The 21,804-nt window shown below is 39.0% G+C and overlaps 1 protein-coding gene across 1 annotated transcript; it reads left to right on the top strand.

Moving 5' to 3' along the window:
- The first annotated feature begins 586 nt into the window (after positions 1 to 586).
- Positions 587 to 20,213, top strand: LOC146482400 (atypical kinase COQ8B, mitochondrial-like). Its single transcript, XM_085107278.1, has 13 exons — positions 587 to 1,117; positions 3,047 to 3,113; positions 3,846 to 3,917; positions 6,324 to 6,449; positions 7,208 to 7,293; positions 8,054 to 8,194; positions 8,735 to 8,816; positions 9,886 to 9,979; positions 11,923 to 12,064; positions 14,410 to 14,517; positions 16,315 to 16,380; positions 17,531 to 17,617; positions 18,668 to 20,213. The coding sequence occupies exons 1-13, from the start codon at positions 731 to 733 to the stop codon at positions 18,938 to 18,940; spliced, it is 1,731 nt and encodes a 576-aa protein (XP_084963404.1). The 5' UTR covers positions 587 to 730; the 3' UTR covers positions 18,941 to 20,213.
- Positions 20,214 to 21,804: the final 1,591 nt, after the last annotated feature.

Here is a 21,804-nt window from a genome sequence, read left to right as displayed (position 1 = left end):
TCAGCCAATCAGAAATCAGCTTGAAGACCCCTGCACGACCGCAAGGTGACCACAAACCAATTATTCGCGCTATTGCGTTGAATAATACAAAGACTCACGAAACAGTTGCGAACGTTTCTCCAGATGTCCGGGAAAATAAAGATCAAAGGAAAAAAATGAAGAACCATTTTATCTTGTATTTAGTGCAAACTGTTTTAAAACGCCATGCATGTGCAGAATGCAGTAATCAGCTGTATGGATGACTTTATCATCATAATTATTAAAAAACATACAGCATAACTGTATATCTGACTGATGCGTTCTGTTATCAGGAATTAGTTAGCTAATCAACACCGTAGACGACTTATCAAAGCTCCAAAGCTGGATTCGCTGTTGGGGCTACCTCGCTCGCACACTGAAAACTATAATTTTTGGCACCCAGAGTAGATTTATACAGAATTAAATAATAATAATAATAATAATAATAATAATAATAATAATAATAATAAAAGAACGCGATTTGTTTTCGGAAATGACGTCTTGAGGACGCTATAGGAAGACTTATTTAACGTACAGTACAGCCTAAACAGCTGACCGAATACAAACGCGGGAGCTAGACAAACCCAAAATAACATGTGTGCCGTCCGATCGCGATGCTCCCCTCTTTGAAAAGTGGCATTTTCTAATTCTGCAAATGTTTTGCTATTTCTCCTAAAAATAGTTATCGCATGATACCTTCAGAAGTCGAAATATGATGAAACAGAAGCATTTACGAGTTTGGAAGAAGCTAGCATTTGCATCCAAAGTGGGCACTGGAAAGCAACGAGCATGTACCTCGAGTCCCAGTGTTTTTTCTTCCCGAGCGCTTTCAGGATCGAGTGTTCCATCGACAGAAAGATGTCATGAACGTCTGCAGTCTCATATCCCACAGACTTACGTACAAAGAGTGGAATTTCGTTCAAGGATATTGCGATCAAGCATAACCTGTCCACGCAATGCCCGTTTGTTGTTTACAAGCAACTCCAGTAATGCAGTCATAAATACAACAACTAAAAATATAAGTCAAACAAATATGGACTCAAAGAGCAGGGCAGCGAGGAAGCCACCAGCTAATGCAAGACGCCCTACAAGTCAAAAGGTACGTTATTTTTGAAAATAGTTATGTAAAGCAGTTTAAAAAAAACTTTGTAGTTACGTAATTATAATTTACAGCGAGACAGAGGATTTGTTGGTGGAAACATAAGGCCATCCCTATGTTTTTATTTCTCCATTTAGTGTCATCTAATGGACCCAAATTATCCCATTTAAAAAGAAAAGGTTAATGAGGAAGGTTATGACATAGCCCCCAACACAGCCGTTCTTTGGCTGGTCACCTCACATGACGCTCTCCTCCCCAGAAAGAAGTGTGTGACGTGACATGATAAACCAAAGAACATCTTCATACTGTAGGTAGACTGTTCACAGTCCCCCTATTTTTCCGTGGGATTCTCGAGACCGGTACGCTTCGATGGAACTGCCGCCATCTTGGTTTGTAAAATCTGGGGAGAGTGTCTAAACTACCGAGGGGAGCGGGAGTGGGTGTTAGTATAGTGGTGGATGGGAAGCGAAAAAATAGAGGGACTGTAACAACTTCTCACCGTCTCGCGTTCCAAAGGCCCGTTGCACCAGCAACGGCAACACCTCATTGGTCAATTAGCCAATAGTAGTTCTGAAGCGTTGACAGCATGACTGACGTATCTTTCACCGCCAGTTCTAAAAGTGGATACGGCTGGCGTGTAATGTGAAGATCGTGGGGAATGTTTTGATTTTTATTGTTTGTCTCGTCGGCTTGGAGGTTTGATAGTTGAAAATCAGCGGACGTTTGGCAGGCAGCAGACTGCAGTTTTCCGTCTCTTTGGACTGCTTTGAAGTAGATGGCGAACTGTAGGGACGACTTCTTTAACAATTCTCTGGGGCGAAACAATACACACAAAGCGCTTGAAACGTTGCTAATCGTGGCTTTCCTCGCAAGCGCTTTTGCAACGACGTGAAGATTTCCCATCTTGTGGATCCACTTCAACTCCAAGATCGATGTGCTTTAAAAAGATCGGCTAGAGGAATGCTGGCAACTCCAGCTCTTTCCGGGATCTTAAAAAAAATTTTCTGTGGAAATGTACTTGTTTTTCCTCCCGAAATCGCCAACTGCTATTTTAAAATAAATGTTACAAAATATGCGGCATGTATCTGAAGGTTTCGCTGTTAGCTTCACTGCATGTGTTCCGCTTGTATTGAAATTCACTTTGCAAATAGCTGATGTACTGTACTGTATTTTCAAGCCTACACTCGAAAGACTTTCGCAACTTCATTTTATTTCGCAACCGTACTTTGTTTCGAAATTGTACAGAAATGGTACTGTAACAAGGACTATCGTATTTCCTTCACTTTGACATGTTTATCTCTGGGGAGTATATTTTTTGTTTGATTCAATTAGTCGAGGCGACAAAGTCTCGGCACGCCCCTCGAACACGAGACAGTGAGAAGCTGTTACAGTCTCCCTATTTTTCCCGCCGCCTCCCAACTCCACTCCCCTCCCCTCGGTAGTTTAGACACTCTCCCCAGATCGCGCTCGCTTTTACAAACCAAGATGGCGGCAGCTCCATCGAAGCATACCGGTCTCGAGAATCCCACGGAAAAATAGGGGGACTGTGAACAGTCTATACTGTAGGAGGCTAGTAGTGACATAGCCAAACATTTTTACACCTTTAATCTGAAAAATGAACATTGCTTTTGCAAATACAGATTTATTAACAAAAAGAGGAGCTCTGTTAATTTTTCAATGATTCTAACAAATAAAATTACTTACCCTAACCTAGACCAGCTTTTTTTCTGGCTCAAGTCTACTAGAGCAGACATATAAAGAATTAACTACATGTAAGTGGCAAAAAATATAAAACCAGTCTCTCCTTGGATTGTAAATATTGTTTAGAATGCATACTCACTTCTGAGAATAGTAAGTAGTAAAGGAAAGTTCTATCCAGCAATTAGCCAGACATACTGTCAGTAACTATTAATTTGTCTTTGCCCTCAGCTGAGTGGAAGATCAAGGGAATCAGCAGTTCCTTCTTCTAGAGTCGGGAGACTTATCAACTACAGTGGTAGGTATTCTTAACACTTTAAACCCTAATATCAAAGTGCAAATTCTCCTATCTTGTCACCATACTTTTCTTACAAAAGGTCTGGGGAGAAGTTATTAAAATATCAAGTGATCATATCCTTTATTCCCATGACCTCAGGGGTTGAAAAACCATTGATATTACAAGGAGAAATTTGAATGTATCATGCTGATCACTAGCTGTTAGGCCTTAAAGGGTGAATCTTTTCTTCTCTTTTTATCTGACTTTTGCAAAGAACTGAGCAAAAAATAAGCTTAATCCATTCAGGAAGTTATAATAAATTGCAACTTTATTTTGTTAAAGCTTTTGAGCCCTAGGGTAATTATTTAGCAAACTTTAAGTGATCAGAGGTAATATTTTTTTAGATAATTTTATGTTCATTATTTTGTGACTAAAACTTAAAGTTTACACAACCTATTAACCTTGGCTATAGTTACTTTTAATTATGTAAGAAGAACATGCACTCTTTTACTTCACCTTAAAATGAGTTTAAGATCAAATTAAGTGAAAAAACAAAACTAGGTTAGAACGAACTGATCTATAGTTGTAGGCTAAAAACAAAATGACCTGAAGAAGAAGTTGACCTACAGCATACGGCATGTGAACAGTGTGGCAACAAATCCTTTAAAAATTTTATTATTTTTTTGTTATCAGTTGTTGAGTAATTTGTTTAAAATCATCATCTTGATTGCAATTTGGCATTTCATCCGGCAGGCCTGGTTGCTGGTTTGGGTCTTGGTGCTATTGCCGAGGTTACAAAAAGACAACTTGGCCTTGGCAAAGCAGGTAAGAGAGTTTTTTTGTATGCCTACCTATAGAGTCCTAAAGTGATGACATCACAAAAACTAAATTTATGAAATTATGGGTTTTACTGAGATATTCTGAAAGAGTATTAATGAATAATGCCTTCTTCCCAAAAATCAGCATCTTATTGCAATTTGGGGGTGAGATATTAGCTCTGTTATGCCCTGATGACTCCATACAAATCCTTCTAATTTTGTCTCAGTTCCTAATGTTTGGAACTGAGGCAAAATTAGAAGAATTTGTATGGAGTCATCAGGGCATAACAGAGCTAATATCTCACCCCCAAATTGCAATAAGATGCTGATTTTTGGCAAGTAGGCATTTTTCATCATGGTCTTTCCAAATATACTAACAAATCCCATAATTTCAAAAATTCAAATGTTTGTGATGTTACACTTTAGCACTCTATATGAAATCAGGTCAGGGATGTATTTAATAATGAGTCTTAGCTGTGATTCATTTCCCCAGCTGCACACATTGTGATGGTCCCAAACTACTTTCCACATGGAGAGAAGGAGCTGATGATGATGATGAACATTTGTCATGGCCTCTGGAGTGGAGACATGGGTGGGTGGGGTGGGTACTCCTTAAACCTTTTCTTCAGGCCAAGTGCTTATATTCCTTGCTGGTAAACTGGCACAGGGTGGGAGGAGGGCTTGGGAGAGGGTGGGGTACTCCTTTGATATAATTTTTTTTTTCAAGGGTTCAAGTCAGAGTCAGACATTGCCTGGTTTGTTGTCAAGACTTCACTCTCCACAATGTAATATTCTACATGTAAATTCTTTGTTCCACCAGGAACAAAGAACTTGGTACATTCTTAACATGGGCTAAAGAAGACCACTCAGCCAAGTTCACTATTTAGGCTAGACCTTCTGAATAATTCACACCAAAATGATGTCACTTGATACAATTCCTTGCAGGGGAAATAAGTTGAGCTCTTTCGCACCATTCACTCACACTTGTACTCCACTTATATGTAGCATCCCAATAATTTATTAATAGTTCTTTTTCCTCTCTGAGAAAAAAATCCTGAACTCAACTTTGAGGCAGGTCTACACAAAACCCTAAAACACACTACAGTCGAACCTCTTTATTATGGACACCAAGGGGATAGGGATAAGTGTCCGCATTGTAGAGGTATCTGTTTTAGAGAGGTAGGCTTTATATGGATTTCGGTCTCTCAGGGACCAAGTGAACTGTCCGTGATAGAGAGGTGTCCGTATTAAAGAGGTGTCCGTAAGGAGAGGTTCCACTGTATTTACAGCTTGAAATCAGTTTATCAACATCTATTGGCACCAAATCTAGGCTCTACTTCCACAACACTGGCAAGTCCATCTTTCCTCTCTAAATCTCAAAACAAGCAGTCCCCTTTAGCTTTAAGTAATAGTATCACTGGTTGTGATTTCCTGCTGGAGAAATGTGCAGTTCCAGAAAAATATCCATACTCCCCCCCCCCCCCCCCCCCTCAATCAGGAAGGCTTTTTGTTTTGTACCCCCAGTCCCCCCAGAAAATTCCAGTTTAGCTTCATACTTAAAGCTTCTTAAATTTTGACTTTTAAGACCCCTCTCCCCCTAGGAATTTCTGATGACCTTCCATGGGGTGGGTATGGATTTTTCTGGAACTGCACAATATAATACTTGTAAGTCAAGCTCTTGCACCCTGTCTCATTCATGCTCCCCTGCTTGCGATTAATTTTTTTCATCTCCAAGGTTAGAATAAGATTTTTGAGCTCAACTTGTGGGCTTAACTTGTCTACACGATACCCTAGAACATGCCGTTTATAGAAATCACTGAAATACAGGTCTATCCATGCCAAATCTAAGCTCCGATTCTGCAACTATCAGGTAAAGTTTTCCTCCCCATTTGCAAAACAAGGAAGTTCTTTTTGCCATAACGACAGCTCACAATTTTACCTAAATGGCAGTCCCAAAAGCAAAACAAATGTTCCAATACAAAGCTGCATCTATCATAACTATTAATAAAAGTAACTACATCTATGAATGAATGAATGAAAACTTTAATTAAGTGTCTATGTTTTTTAGCTATAAGCTAATGGGGGACATTGTAAAATAATATGTTAAATACCAAAATTAATACAAATCACTAAAAAAAATAAAGAAAATTGCTGGTAGGTTATATAATCATTCACAAAATGTGTTAAAAAGCCTAAAAACGTCTAAATATTTACAAGAGTTGAAAGGTCAACTTTCCTAATGTTCCTCTTAAACGAGGTCAGAGTTTGTATCATTCTTAAGTGTCTTGGCAACTTTGACCAAATGAGAGGTCCCATATATTTTATTGTATTCCTACCAAATCTTACGGTTTTGAATCTTGGTAGTTCGAAGTCACTATGAGATTCACATTGTTCTCTTTTCACATTATTGCAGATGCTAGCTTTGCAGAGGTTGCTGGGAGTCCATTTCTGTCACAGGCAAACGCTGAGAGAATTGTGAGTACCCTGTGTAAAATGAGAGGTGCAGCACTAAAGTTGGGACAAATGCTGAGTATTCAAGGTAATTATTTTACTGCATTGTGAAGTGTAGTGTCTGAAATGACCTGAGAGCAATCTCGTACCCAGAGTTGGCCAGTGGTTGGTCACCAGAAGAGACTCTGGGGTACTGGAATTTTTTTACCGTAGGATTTCTGCGGTAAAACAATGCAAGCCATTATGGGGCAGCCAATCAAAAAAAAAATTTTTTTTTTTTAATTCTCCTGAGTCTCTCATGGTGACCAACTGCTGGCCAACGAGCTTGAGGACTCTGGGTACCACTACGATACTGACCTGAGAGTGATGTATGGGATTTTCCCCTTTACATTGTATTTACAATGCAATTGGACATCAGCATGAAGAAGGTGCCTATGGTTGCTGTCATCACCCCATGTTTCATCTCTCTGCTCAAGTGTCACTCACCCAGCCTTTGACACATGAAGTGGGGATGTAATACGCAACACTTTCAAGCAGTGATACATGTACGTCTCTGATCCCTTGGCTAGACCATGCAGATGCTGCAATAATTTTTTTTTTTTTTGGCAGCATCCCATAAACTTTGTACAGTGCTGTCAAAACCAACCTTGTTCCCCTTCTCCCTGGGAAGGAAGGTGTGTCAAAAATCCACCATCCGCATATATACAGTGTACTACCATCAGTAAGGCAATATTAAGCTATGTAGCATTCAGAGAAATATTAAATTAATGTAAGTAACATTGTTGTTGATGATGGTTTATACGTACATGTATAGTTCTTACTATTTTATTTCAATCCTAAATTTAGACAATGCATTCATTTCACCTGAGCTGCAAAAGATTTTTGAGAGAGTACGGGACAGTGCAGACTTTATGCCTCGTTGGCAGTTGGAGGTGAGGCATGACTAAAATAATCATTACAGTACTTTGTCTAGCTGTACTCATTATTTTTTAGACTGAATTGGTTTTTAAGTTCTTCTTAGCCTGTGAACAGGCTCCCAAGTGGGGTATAGGGCGAAAAGAAAAATCATCAAGCTGGGGCAGTGGAGCAACAGTATGGGGACGAGAAAGAAAGAAAGGGAGCCTGTGGGCATTCTTTGAATGCCGCCTCACACATACTTCTTACAATGTTTGCTTGAAAACTTTGCATCGAAATGTGGCCAACACATGTGCACTATACTTGTAAAGATATTAAAATGAAATATTAAAAATATTATGAAATATTATGAAATATTAAAATCCTGTCATATTTTATATTTTAACTGTATATATATATATATTTTAGCTTACAGTATTTTAGATTGTAAATAGTTGCGAGGGCAACAAGTTTATTAGCCTTTGGCTATTAAATGCTACCCTCTTTAAATAAAGGCTTTACTTACTTACTTAATGAATGTTATTAAATTATTCAGAGAACTTAATGCATGGTAACTAATGCAGGACAGTTAGTAGTACTGTAGGGTGATGCCACCACAATCCTAATGTTTTCTTTATTTATTTAACCTGGAGCCAGCCAACCCTTACCCATGCAGTTTAAATAATGGTTGTCATTGGTCATAAGCATCACCCTTTTCCTTAACAGTCATTTTCTGTTTGGATCAATTTTATGCATGAACATACTTTGTGTATTCAGTAACCCTTCCTCCCATTTTAGAAAGTTCTCATGAAGGAGCTAGGAGCTAACTGGCGTGACCAACTGTTAGAGTTTGATATGAAGCCATTTGCTGCAGCATCCATTGGTCAGGTCCACAGGGGAGTTCTCAAAGATGGGAGGCCTGTGGCAATTAAGATACAGGTATGATATGGGAGGTCAATTCAATTCACATGTAGCAGATGCTTAAAAGTATAGAAAATTAAAAAAAGAAACTTAACAAAGTGATTCCATTTACATGTAGCTGTCCATGTATACTCTGATAATGCACAGATGGCATTGGAAAGGGGTAAGAATTGCAAGCCAGTAGTGTGATTTTTTCTGACTGATATTTACACTACCCTTGGGAGCTTTTCAGTGACAAGGTGCTTTCATTTTTTGAATATACAGTGGAATCCTGTGTTTGACCACCTTCGGGCCGTGAAAATGTGGTCGTAATAACAGGGCGGTCTGGTTAACGAGGTTGTAAAACTTAAGAAACAAATGGTCTTTCAATTCTTCCCAGGCACAAACAATTAGTCATAATAACAAGGTTGGGTTGCACTGTATGTTAATTAAATAGATTTTTCAGTGTTACCATTCATGGCTGCATTTTTTCCACATACTGAAGTCAAAAGTTAGAGTATCTGGAAGTCACCATTACAATAATTTTTTTATTATTTTATTTTCTTTCTCTTTCATTAGTATCCTGGAGTTGGTGAGAGTATTGACAGTGATATCAACAACCTGATGACGGTGTTGAAAGTCAGTAATATGTTACCTGAAGGTGAGTCTCACATCATAACCCGGAGAGTAGCCTGCGTAGCAAGCGTTTCCAGCGAGCAAAAAGCTATTTTCCGGTTTCTGCAGCCAGAAACTGGAAAATAGCTTTTCGCTTGCTGGAAAAGCTTGCTATGCAGGCTTCCCGGAGAGTAGAAGGCTTAAAAATTTGTTGGTGTTGGAGTGATGACCTGTATTCCTTAAGTACCCTGCTGGGGACAAGTCTGGATTAAAGTCTAGTTGTAAGGATCACTGAGGAATATAAAACCAACCCACTTTAAAACTGCAAAACACATCATAACAACATTGAGCTGTACATTTTTAAAGTATAGTTAAGTACAGTTTTGTTAATTTTTTGTTAATAATCCTTCTGATGTAACTACGTGTATGTCCTTAATGCCTTCTGTCCTGTTCACTACAAACTTAATTAGGTTTGTATGCAGAAAATGTCATTTTTTGAGTAAAATGGGTTTTTTTTCTTTTTGTTAATAATATTTGTGATATAACTATGTCCTTACCGTACCTTCATCTGTCCTTTTCACTAGGTTTGTATGCAGAAAATGCCTTTTATTTAGTGCATACATATAAACTTTATTTACATGCGCTCTAATGGAGGAGTAGCTGAACTTTAGCTAATGTCTTCAAGTTGCTAATTTCTTGTGGTTCTAATAATCCCTCTCATGCTGTCACTAAATCTACTTATTATATAGACACAAGTGTTTTGCTGGAAAATACACCACTCATAATATTCATATGAAACTACATCCGTGACCCGAGTGGCATGTTTTCCATATCCTCACTGGTGAGGATATTTATGACGTCATTTATCACTTTTTCACAGTTGTTTGTACAAACAGTCATTGGTGAGCGATAGATTTGTCTATATCATAAAAACAAAATTACACAGTGGCTTGAAGATATGAATTTTATTTTCTTGTGTTAAAAACAATATTTTACGTGCTGCGCTCATTCATAAATTATTGTTTTTATCACTCAAAAATAAAATTCACATCTTCGCGCCACAGTGTAATATCCTCTATGTGTATTTCCTCACTGTCATCTGTGCTGTTCACTAGGTTTGTATGCAGAAAATGCAATTGATGTTGCTCGGAGAGAGATGGCCTGGGAAGTGGACTATCTGAGGGAGGCCAAGAATGCTCAGCACTTCAGGTGTGTTTTATCAGCTGATAAGACACCGCATGCTAATAAGGAAGAGGTTTTCGCTATAAAGTCACTGCACGTGATGTACCATATTATCGACCATTTGATGGGTCAATGGGCTTATGAATTATTAATGAGTTTTTGAAGTGCAACTAAAATCCTCCAAAAAACAACAACCAGATGTGTAATGAGGCCCTGTTGGGGGGGGGGGGGGGGAGGGGGGTCTGAATAATCCATAATCCTGGGTAAATTTTGGAAATAATCCGTATCCCAATTTTGTAAAAAAGATTCATATATCCCTAAAATAAAGCTCTACAACAGTCTGTATAATTATTAATAGTAAGCCCGAATTACCATCTTTTGTCACCTGAACAGACTTTGGTACTGTGTGTCAGGTTTCTTTGCCAAGGGTTGCATTTCCATTTCCCTGATGAAACTTAGGGGTGTTACTGAGGACGTGACCTTTGAACACGTGTGTTCATGACACAACACTTTATTAACAATAGACAGTTACAAGGTGTTATATACCTACCCGCAAATAGCTGAAGCTAGTCGAGGCGGGTAGGTATGTTTATGCTAAACTAAATACAAATACATTTGGTGTTTACAACTGAATTGACTAAAATAAAAGTTAAATAAGTAGTAAACAAACAAGTGACGCAAAAAAGGGGATTCGCTAGCTGATAGAAATTAAAGGATTGTTACATATTCAGAAGCTTTTCATTATTTCAAGAATTGAAGAAGGTGTAAGGTAAGCATTTTCTTTTTTTAAAATGTTGATTAGTATTTCATGTATTTGTTTCTTGAATAGTTTTCTGTTGTCAGACTTTCTAATATTATCCGGTAAAGAATTCCATAGCCGTGCACCAAATCGAGAAAATGAATTCTTTAGTTGATCAAGACGTGAAGACATGATATAAAATTTGTCGGCGGTTGCTGACCGGGTGTTGTAGGAGTGTATATCTGAGACATGTTTAAATAAATTTTGAATATGAACAGGTGCTAGTTTGTCATAACAATGAAAGTGTTATGACCTATAAAACTCAGGACGTTTGACCAAAAGACCTCACCGAAGATAAACATGTGTCCAATACCCTTTTTCATGTAAAAATAATCAATGCGATAATGACCGATAATAATCCATAATTTTAAAATGCAACACAAATAATCCATAATCTTTAAATTTAGTGGCCAATAATCCGTATCCCTTCTTTAAACCCCCTAGTAATCCATAATCCTAAAACCCAAGGTTATAATAGGGCTTCTGTAATGCAGTCGAACCCATGTCATGCAGCAAACAGTTGTTGAAGTTCCGGAATTGTAGTTCTACCTACAGAATGTTAAAGGAACTCTGTTATTACAATTTTCTGAAATAAAAGAGAGATTAAAAATTACGTTTAAGGCAAACTGCGAACGGCAGAAATGACCACGCGACCATATTTATCCTACATTTGCCGCTCGCTGTTTTCAGTTTCTCAGTAAAAATGATAAGTTTTCCGTTAGCATCAAAGGTCAGAATTATTTTGCACTATTCTCATCTATGTACTTTTTTTTTTTTTGAAGAAAACGTCAACGCGAATTTCACGTTTCCGTTTGCCGTTTACCATTCTAAATCTCTGTTACCTTAACCTTTTAAGTTCAAAATATATCGATCATATACATATTTATTTATTTCTCAAGTTAGTAGTAAAGAGAATTTGAGGCATTTCATCTTTTTGGTGATCTTTTTCATCTCTTTGTCATGAACTTTTTGTTTGGCCAAGTAGTAATATTGTAAGAAGAAGTTAGATACTCTCTGGTACCCAATGGAGCTTAAAGTATGAGAAAAGCACTTCTAGGCAGCTCACTAAAGGAATAATTATTTTCTTTTGTCTCAACCTGTCTTCAACAAACCAACTTAGCGTGCAGCTGAGATTCACAAAAATTAATTTTTGTTCTGTGTTTTTTTTTAGGGAACTCCTGACAGGGATGCCAGAGTATTACGTACCCGAGGTTATTGAAAATCTCACATCTAAACAAGTGCTTACGACAGAGTTGATAGAAGGCGCTTCTCTTGACAAGATTGAAAATGTTGACCAGGAGACCATCAACAAGGTACTGTAAATTGAAGCTGAGAATTCCACAACTACTTAGCCTGGATGGTGCCTGCTTTTGGTACTGCGCATACAGTGTACGTTCTGCGCATCTGGGGATTGATAAAAAAAACTCATAATTTGTCAAGAAAGATGCCTACCAATTCTTAGGTATTTCTGCGCAGCTTATGACTGCGGGGAAAGAAGATCTTGGCAATGGCTATTGAAATCCAAAACGAAAATTTGGGGTAAGCTCGCATTTTCAGAGATAATTATTATAAGCTGCAATTTGGAAAAAAATGCCATACATAACATTGTTGTGTATTTGATGCGTTTTGGAATTATTGTGGCTTAGTTATCTCTGAAAAATGCCTCGTTACCCTCAATTTTCTTTCTGGATTCCAGTTGCCCATACTAAGATCTTCTTTTCCCACATAGTCATAAACTGTGCAAAAATACCTCTGTATTAGGAGACAACGTACTTAAAAAAGCCTCTTTGTCCTTTGGCTCAATATCATATAAATAAAATTATAATTGTATATTAACAGTGTATCCATTTATACAATGGATAAAAACAAAATACATAGTTATATTAATTATAATATGAAGGTGATAAATAATTATTTGGGATTTAAAAAGAAATTCAGGAGTCTCCTAAGACTCCTAAGAAATTGTAAAATTTCACTTAGGGACAAAGCACGCACTATAAAGAATTTACGTACTTTGGAACTTAAACATCACATTATTTCTGTTAATGTATAATACATGTAAAGAAGGATATAGAGAAAAAGGTTTCAGACTGACCGCTAGCTGGATTTGTTTGGGGGTAGTCCCCTGTTCAAATCCTCGGCCACGCTTTGTAAATAGCCAACTGGTAAGCCTCCCTACCAGTTGGGATGTTTAAAGAGTTTCTGTTCTGTTTAAAATATTTGTTTGATTACACAGCCCCACAAGCTTCCAGCTTTAAATCTAAAGCCTGGTTTTAACTAGCGACGCAATCACAGACATAAGCACAAGCGAAAGCATAAGGATGCTTATTTCACCGTGAAAACGGCCTCGACGCAAGCATAAGCACAAGCGCAAACACAAGCACAAGGATCAACATTCATTTTTCCTTTTCTTGTGCTTGTACTTGCGTCGCGTTAGTTTTCACTTGACATAAAGCTCTTATGCTTGCGCTTGTGCTTGTGTTGCTAGTGAAAACCAGTCTTAACGTGTATAAATAAATTTACTTTTTTAAAAACTAATCTACTTTAGTAACGATCAGTAACAGCCGAGAAAATGATAGCTTAATTTTTCTTTAAAATGGTGGTCTTTTGGAATGCACCAAATCTATCCATAATGTTTCGGATTAGAATGACCAAGATGGAAATAAAAACCAACTTGAAAAAGTCGGTCCTAGATAAAATTATTAATGAAAATGTACGTGATTTTGACTCATTGGTGATCTTTAGAAGCGAATTAATGATTAATTCGCGTAAGGGAAAGGAGACCAAAAACCTGAAGAATTCCCATGACACTGCCCCCTTAAAAGTTCATTTTAGTTAGTAAAAGAAACTCTCAGCTTCACGTTAAACAAACTCGCCCTGCGAAATGAGTTGACTGGAGTAATTATTTGGAAGAAGCGGGAGTTGTTCTGCTTGATGTTTCTTTGTTTGCAGTTTAAATGGTTTCGACATTTGCTTCAACATACGTTCGACACTTTGTTGAACCAAATGTCGGGGGCGCCGGTTTGAACAGGTCGTTCAACATTGTTGAAAGTGCAAAAACAATGTTGAAAGCTTGTTGAAAGTGTGTTGCCGGAATCAAATTTAAATTGGTTTAAACTTTCATTCAACATCGCTTCAACATTTCTAATCTTTCGTTCTTGAAAATGTCGAATGATTTGAAACCGTTTGAACACTCCGTTCAACCAACATTTGCCCAACATCGGCGTTCAACTTTTGTTGAACTAGTGTTGGTCAAATGTTGAAACCGTTTAAACGGGCCTTTAGGCTGCCACTTTACAAATGACAGCCTAAGCCTAAATGTATCAACCTAGAGTTGAAAATGACCTAGAGTTATGTATCACCTTATGGGCAATGTGTTAGATTGGTCTTGAACTAAACGCCTTTTACCTTAATCATTATCCTGTTCACACATCCAACAAACTGTTGTGGCAGCCTTTTCCATATGTGTAAACAAACACACGCATAATACATGTACAAATTGTTTTCTTTCCTGAGAATCGTGTTCAACCAACCTCGCCAGCGAAATATGACACAGTTATTATATCCCATAATTGCTGGTATGAACAGGCCACTATAAATGTGTAAAATGTTCAAATGATGTAATGTAATTTGCTCTGGCGTTTTCATTTTCTTTCAGCTGTGTCTAAGCATCCTCAGACTTTGCTTGAAGGAGTTGTTTGAGTTCAGATTTATGCAAACAGATCCCAACTGGTCCAATTTCTTCTACAATCCAGAAACTGAACAGGTTTGTAAAGCTGCACTGTCAGTCTATTGATCGTATTCGGTTTCTTCCGCTTGGTTTAACACGGCGTAGCTGGAGGGATTTTGGGCGAAGGCGAAAGTTGGGCGAACAAGCAGCGAAGTCGCGAGAAGAATGGGAGAAAGGCGAATCGAACTCGTATTTTCTTGCGCCTTCCACCCGGTCTTTTTCACCCCCTTAATTTCGACTCTTTGAAACAGCAGGGATCAATATTTTCATGTTGTGAAAGTCTCGGATGTTCTTTAGGCAAAGAGGGCTGTAAAATACCTTCAAAAATTAAATCTGAGGGTGTCTATTTCTCGGAGTATTATTACGCAAAGCCTCGAGTGGTCTTGTTCCCTTTTAATTTACATAACACTCTTTTACCACAGCCGACGAAAACTAATTTTTCAGCTTTTCAAGTGTAGAACCAGTAAGAGTTGTGTGCGGCGTTTTCGTGGTGTTTCAGCATGCTCTTTTCTTGTGCTAGATTAAATCGTTTTGAAGCAGTTTCAAGTCATCGTTTGTTATCGTTACGTGACTCAGTTAGTCTTCCTCGCTGCCGTTCTGCCTCGTCACGCAACGCTCCTCCGCACAGGGAGGAGTGTTGCATGACGAGACACAGAACGGCTGCGAGGGAGACGATGGGCCAGTTATTTAAACAGAGTCTAATTTAGGCCGCGGCTTAAGACAATCCGTGGGCCTCCAAATCTGTTGATTTGTGGTTTATTTTAAGTAGATAAACAGTTTTCTAGTCTGGTATGCAAGCCTTCTTGTTAGTGTCAGTAGCAATGTTTGGATGCGACCGTTGGCAAAATTAAAAATGCTTTAGAACGTGGTTTTGTTAAACACCGTCTAATCTGTCTTTTAATAACTGACCCTATGAGTCTGTGTGCACCATGGCAAGCACAGCTTTACCATTTAGTGCTTCTCTTATTACATCCAAGAAGCACTAAGGGCGTGATGCAGGGAGATGAACCAAACTGATTCAGATTGAAAAGTTGACACTACAGCAAATGGCCATTTTAATCAGGCCAATACATGTACTTCAATCACAAAGGGGTTATTTTCTAAAGAAACTGTGGTGCTGCGTCGACGTGGACTAGAACAAATAGAGTTGATACCTGAAGGTAAATTGGTCACCTTAAAGAGATTCGAGTACTGACGTTTTAAGCGTTAGCCCTTCGTCAGAGCAAATCGATTCGCTCTGACAAAGGGCTAACGCGCGAAACGTCCGCACACGAATCTCGTTACTGTGGCCAATTCAGGTTACCTTAATAGCAACAATATTTCACCTAGATCAACAATAGTCTTCTTCAGGGCAAGAGCTACAGCTAAGAACTGAGATTTAGCAGCAGAACGTTTTCAGAACAGCTTATTTGTGCATTGTGCGGTCCTTTGCATTCAAAGGTTTCGTAACCACGGCCAGCTCATGATTAGAGGATAAATACAGATGACTTCGGCCGTAGACGTCATTGTGTCAGCTCGTTTTATATGCATGTGTCTTTTTAATGTTTGATCAATGTAAACATAATTGGTCAGTTATTAAGAGACCGTTTAGACGGTGTTTAACATAACCACGTTCTAAGCCATTTTCAATTTTGCCACCAATCATATCTAAACATTGTCTGCTGCTGAAGGTAGCAAGAAGGCTTGCATCCCAGACTAGAAAACTATTTATCTACTTAAAATAAACCACTTATAAACAGATTTGGAGGCCCACTGATTGTCTTAAGCCGCGGCCTAAGTTAGACTTTGTTTAAATAACTGGCTTAATGTTGTTTGTTTTCTTTTGTGTCATAGATTTGTTTGCTTGACTTTGGAGCATCTCGTGGTTACGACAAGAAATTTGTGGATAGATATATCAAGGTGAGCTTTTAACACTCTGACCTATTCACCCTTTTAGTAGCCTCGTACGCAGTCGTTTATAGCGGAGTCATAAGTAGATTTAGCATCGTGTTTACGTGAAACGGCAAACGTCACCTTGCCGTTTCACGTTTCACTTAAAATAGCGTGAACCTTTTGACTTTAGCTTCGCTTACTTGTCTAATTTTGCGAGTTTCAATGAAACTGTTTTGCGACTCACTGTGATGAGTTCATGAAGAAAAGTGCGGTAAAGTGTGAGTTGTGAAGGATTTTCAAATATGAAACTTAATTTGCGATAGTATGACTTGCCCAAAAAGATTATTGGGGTACTTGTTTTTAACAATAACTACTTACATGTATAAGAAAAAAAAAAAGGAAGAAATACTTACGTAGTTCTCACGTAGACGGCAAACACGAAATAGCCTGTTTTCACGTAGAAACGGCAACCGGCAAACGCAAGAAATCGCGGGAAAATCGTGGTCACGTGGTCATTTTTGCCGTTCATGTTTCACGTATACGCGATGCTAAATCTCTCTATATTCTCCTAAAAACGGATGTGTGGGAGGCCATTCTCTTATAGACCGTTCGTTTTTTGTAGTAAGGTGGGCTGGGTTGTCGGAATTTGAGGGGGACCATGCGATAACATGTCGGCTGCAGTGGTGCCCTGCTAGCAGAGGTTTCTTTCTGGCAATTTTTTTAGCACGTATGAAGTCGTTCGCGTCTCTAGTATTTCGCGTAGTAGTCTTGTTTACTTCCCTCAGAAACTTCTGCTAGCAGGGTACTGCAGTGGGTGAGAAGGGGTGTAAAGTCAGCTAAAAGAAAACACACACAAACCTAGTCTGCGAACGCGGACGTATTCAACCTCGTCTGGGGACGTGAAGAGGAGAGACCCTGGAACGAGTTTGAGACGTATTTCCGGTTGCCTCTTCTCTTTGCCGTTATTTTTCGGTGAAGGGAAGCGACAACCGCAAATGCGTCTGCGTTCGTAGGCTACCAAAATCCACACTAAGATTATTTTCACATCTAGGCAAAAAACAGACTAACAAAAGACCGTCGATTAACGATGAACCTTTTGCTCTCTATACAACTGTTTAGGCTACTCCAAACTGAAAACTTCACTTTCAATTCATAACAGCTTGCGTTTTTAATGTAGATAATCCGCGGTGCTGCCATTGGAGACCGAGCTATGGTGATTGAGAATTCTGTTGGGCTGGGATTTCTCACTGGATATGAATCAAAGGTTAGAGAGTGTACACCGCGCCTTGAATTTGAAAACTTCCTCGGCCTCTTTTCGTTTGAGTTTGAAACGAGTTTCTGAGTTAGTATATCAATGAGAAAGAGGTAGTTTACGTGGAACTAGCAGACAAGAAATAACCTTAACTTAAGAAAAAAGATATTTCGGATGGACCTTAATATCAAAATCAGCTGTGGATTGGGGTATTCTTGTGATTTCTTATGAAACGAGAAGTTCGGGGCTCTTTTATTTACCCAATTGTAGGACTAATATAAGAGAGTTTTCTGTCTTTTCCAAGGCCCTAAATTCTATAATTCTCTTAGCTCTGAAATTCAAAATGCAGCAATTATTTTCCCTTTCACTTCAAAACTGAAAGCATTCCTCTTAACGTAAACCTATAATTTTTTTTCTCTCTTTCGTATTTCTACCACTATTTAGCCTAATTATGCTTTAAACATATAGATAATTTAAATTAATGTCTTAGCTCTGTTATATTTCTACTCTGCCATTGATTTTGTCATTGTTCTACTGTTAAACTGTGAATCATATATGATAGAGGGAGCCCAATATTAAAAAGCCGTGTGGTTTCTCATGGGCTTCTTTATCATTATTACGCTTGTAATTTTATTGATAGCGGCTAAAATAAACTTAAACTTGAACTTAAAACCGTTAGTGCTAGTTTAACCGAAGCCGTTAACATCGTTACTTTGGATCGGTTAGCCTTTTACCATTTTAATTTCCGGGCGAGTTGCATCTCCCCATTGTAGCTTACTAAAAGTGTTCACTTCACTTTTTTTTATGGAAGGTTGTTAATCAGTTACGCTTGAGGCTGTGTCGTTTCGTTTTGTTGCTGGTTTTAAAAGTCCGACCCGTTCGGTTTTTATTCGCAAACGGCAAACTTGTTGATAACATCGCAAGGAAACGAGAAACACATTTTCTCAAACTCATTAATAATTCATCAAGAGGAAACAAAGAAAATCACTACCGTGACCGTGGTTTGGATATGTGCTACTAAGTCTGCATTTACTCTAACGTGTTTGCTTTGTCTTGTGGTAGGTGATGACTAACGCACACGCAGACGCAGTAATGATCCTCGGAGAGCCTTTTGCCAGTGATGAGCCGTTCAATTTTCAGACCCAGGACACCACCAGACGCATCCAGGAGCTCTTGCCAATCATGTTGCGTCACCGCCTGTCCCCTCCCCCCGAAGAGACGTACTCGCTGCACCGAAAAATGTCGGGGTCGTTTTTGCTGTGTGCAAAACTAGGAGCCTCCATCAGTTGCAAGCCTCTTTTTGACGAAATGTGGCAAAAGTACAAGTTCGATTGATCAAGATAGCGCGGGGCTTCAATAACTAGTTAAAAGTCAAGCCGGGTCTCCTGTCGGAACATGCTTTGAGTACCTGGGTTAATCTTGGCTCGGCTTGGTGATGTGTAGACGGTTTCGATGCTTTTTTTTCCCATCATAATGACGCCAAAAAAAAAAAAAAAGGAAAAGAAAAAGAAATGCACCATTATATTTTCTCCGGGTGTGATTTAGTCTCAGAGTCTTCAGGCTCTTTGGCCAGCGGTTGCTGATCAGAAGAGACTCTGTGGTGCTGGGATTTTTTCACCGCAGGATTTCTCCGGTAAAAGAATGTGAGTGAATTGCAGAGCCGTGACGGGCCAGCCAATCAAAACATTTAATTTTTTTTTAATTTCCCCAGAGTCTCTCCTGGCGACCAACCGCTGGCCAAAGAGCCTGTGGACTCGTTACGAGATTGGGTCTGATTGGCTGAAACGTGTTGACATTTATCCCCCTGAGAGACATCAGTCATTTTAGTTCACTACTAAATTTTGATTGGTTTAAATTGATCACATGACGTGATAGTGTTCGTCGCATTGTCTATACGGCAAAAAAACCCTGATGGATAGTACTCGTGCGGGAAAAAAATCAGTAACCAACAGGCTGTTTTCATTGTATTTTTGGCCCTGTTCATTGTTCATTCGCCGTGTTCATCCTAAATTGGTGAGCTGTAAGTTCAAAATACCGGTCTCGGTGACTTTTGGGCGAAAGAAAATTCAACGGTGAACATTTTATACAGTAGAGCGTTGCTTTCTCGGGCTAGACAATGGGCCTGACAGTTTCTCTTGGATACGATTTGGGCTTCGAAGTTTTGAGAACATAAAAAATTCCGCGACAACCGTCAGCGAATAATTGCTCAACAATATATTGTTTCGTAGTTCGTGTAGTGTGGTATTCGAGGTTGAAGGTGTCTTCTGTTTTTTTTTTTTTTTTTTTTTTTTTGGAAATTTTTGAAACGTTATGTGACATTGAATTCTTTTCATTTTTTCCTTTACTAAAACTGTATTTTTTCCCCATTCATGGCGCAAAAAGCACTCGAAAAGGTTTACGTTTGCACCGGAGTCCCGCATCGTCGAACGTTAACTGTTTATAGAGCAGAATACATTCATTCAAATTAAAATGAACTATTGTAGTGGAAATATTTTACTATAAAAACCAAATTTACGTGTATTGTATTCGTGATTGGTACCTTAAGAACCGTGATGTAAATAAGTAACAAGAACTACTGAATAAAATATCTTTGAAGGGCGGGGAATTTTTAAGTGATTGGAATATGACTGAGCCTGCGAGCTTAACCTCTGAGCCTGTCACGTAACACCCAGCGATGCACCCTTGATATAAGCTAAATTGAAAACGCCTTCGCGACTAGACCGCCAGGTGATACATGTGTAATTTATTAACAAAAATGCCAAATTCAGCTCTCCCTTCCCGCTCTGTCCCAATTTCCACGCGTTTTTACAGCGAAAACGCGTCAAACCCCACTGAAATGCTTGCTAGCAGGCTAACGATACAAATTGTTTCGTGTAAACGCAAACTAATTACTACCTGTCGTATTTGACGTGTAATATGTCGTAGGATTTTGAAATATGTTTAAAAATTCTTCGACCAGCCCGCTACTGAAGTCTCAAGCGGGTCTCATGCGACCGTCGTAGGCCCGGGGGGGGGGGGGGGGGGAGAGGGAGGTAGGTACTCCGGATTTCAAGTGACGAGGATGATCGAAGGAGTTTTGGGGTTTGAAATTTTTAATTACAGGATTTTTTGTGTAGGAAAGTTTGGCAAGTATTTTTGGGGTTGGCTTTATTTAAGTAGGGATTTTTGGGGGGTATGAAGATTCGTGGTAGTGCCCGAGTATTCTGGCTGCGTAGTTCTGCGAATAAAGTATAACCAAACTTGTTTTGCGGCTGTTTAAATATTGGGTGTCTCAAGTGTTGTTAGAATGACTACCAGATGCGGAAAATATAACTTCAGATGGGATGATGAATTCATTCATTCAACTTCTAATGTTTTTATATCTTTCTGGAATTTTTTTAAGGCTCGGAAATTTGGCATAGGATTTTTTTTAAGTCAAATTTTGGTCCAGGGATTTTTTTGGGTTTTGATTTTTACCCCCATTCGATCATCCCCGTCACTTGAAATCTGGAGTACCCTCCCCTCCCCCCGTGGGTCGTAAGCAAAAGTTGTACCGTCCAAATCGAAATGAATTGGAAAGCCTCTTGTCAAACTGAGCAATTTTTGCAAGGAGTGGAACAATTTTTGAAATATGTTTATTCTTCCAGTGCTAAACTAAGTCGGCAACTATGGTTAGGTAATGAAAAGTTGAACAGTTGCATTCAACAACACCAATCATGCTTGGTAATGTTTACCATTTACCAGCGGTACGTAATCACTGGCCAGTTGCCAGAGCTACGCTATCCTGCAGGCAAGCAAGCTCTCCAATCCCTGCCAGCCAAGTCTGCCAGACCCCAATCCTCTTCAGCTGTTCGCCTCGCTCGCCGCTCGCGCCCCAAATATATGTCTCTCGTGAGACCCCAGTTCGAGAGCTTGTTTGCCGCCTAGAGCTAGGCAAATTTCCTTGAGTGATGCCTTTTAGCTCGATGCTTTGTTGCGTGATGCCTTTTTAGCATAGTGTCTTTTTGCGTGATTCCTTTTAGCGTGATGCCTTTTAAGCACATAGTGCCTTTTAAATGAACCAAATTTATGCAAGGCTGGACTGCGTAGAAAACTTAACACGACAGCGACATGATAGAGACATGATATATTTTTGGCTGATTAGATTTTTTACAGATCCTGCGTATACCTACAGCATTTTCGTTGTGCGGTTCCTTGCTTATAGAGTGCCTTTTAGCCCG

Source organism: Pavona decussata, unplaced genomic scaffold (genome assembly GCF_977016875.1).
Source record: "Pavona decussata unplaced genomic scaffold, jaPavDecu1.1 SCAFFOLD_46, whole genome shotgun sequence".
Lineage (NCBI taxonomy): Eukaryota > Metazoa > Cnidaria > Anthozoa > Scleractinia > Agariciidae > Pavona > Pavona decussata.
This window is presented reverse-complemented; position numbering and strand designations above follow the sequence as displayed.

Coding starts and splice junctions, on each gene's coding strand:
- LOC146482400 (XM_085107278.1), top strand. CDS start 731: ATGATGAAACAGAAGCATTTACGAGTTTGGAAGAAGCTAGCATTTGCA. Junction 6,450..7,207: donor ACAAATGCTGAGTATTCAAG/GTAATTATTTTA, acceptor TCCTAAATTTAG/ACAATGCATTCATTTCACCT. Junction 8,817..9,885: donor CAGTAATATGTTACCTGAAG/GTGAGTCTCACA, acceptor GCTGTTCACTAG/GTTTGTATGCAGAAAATGCA.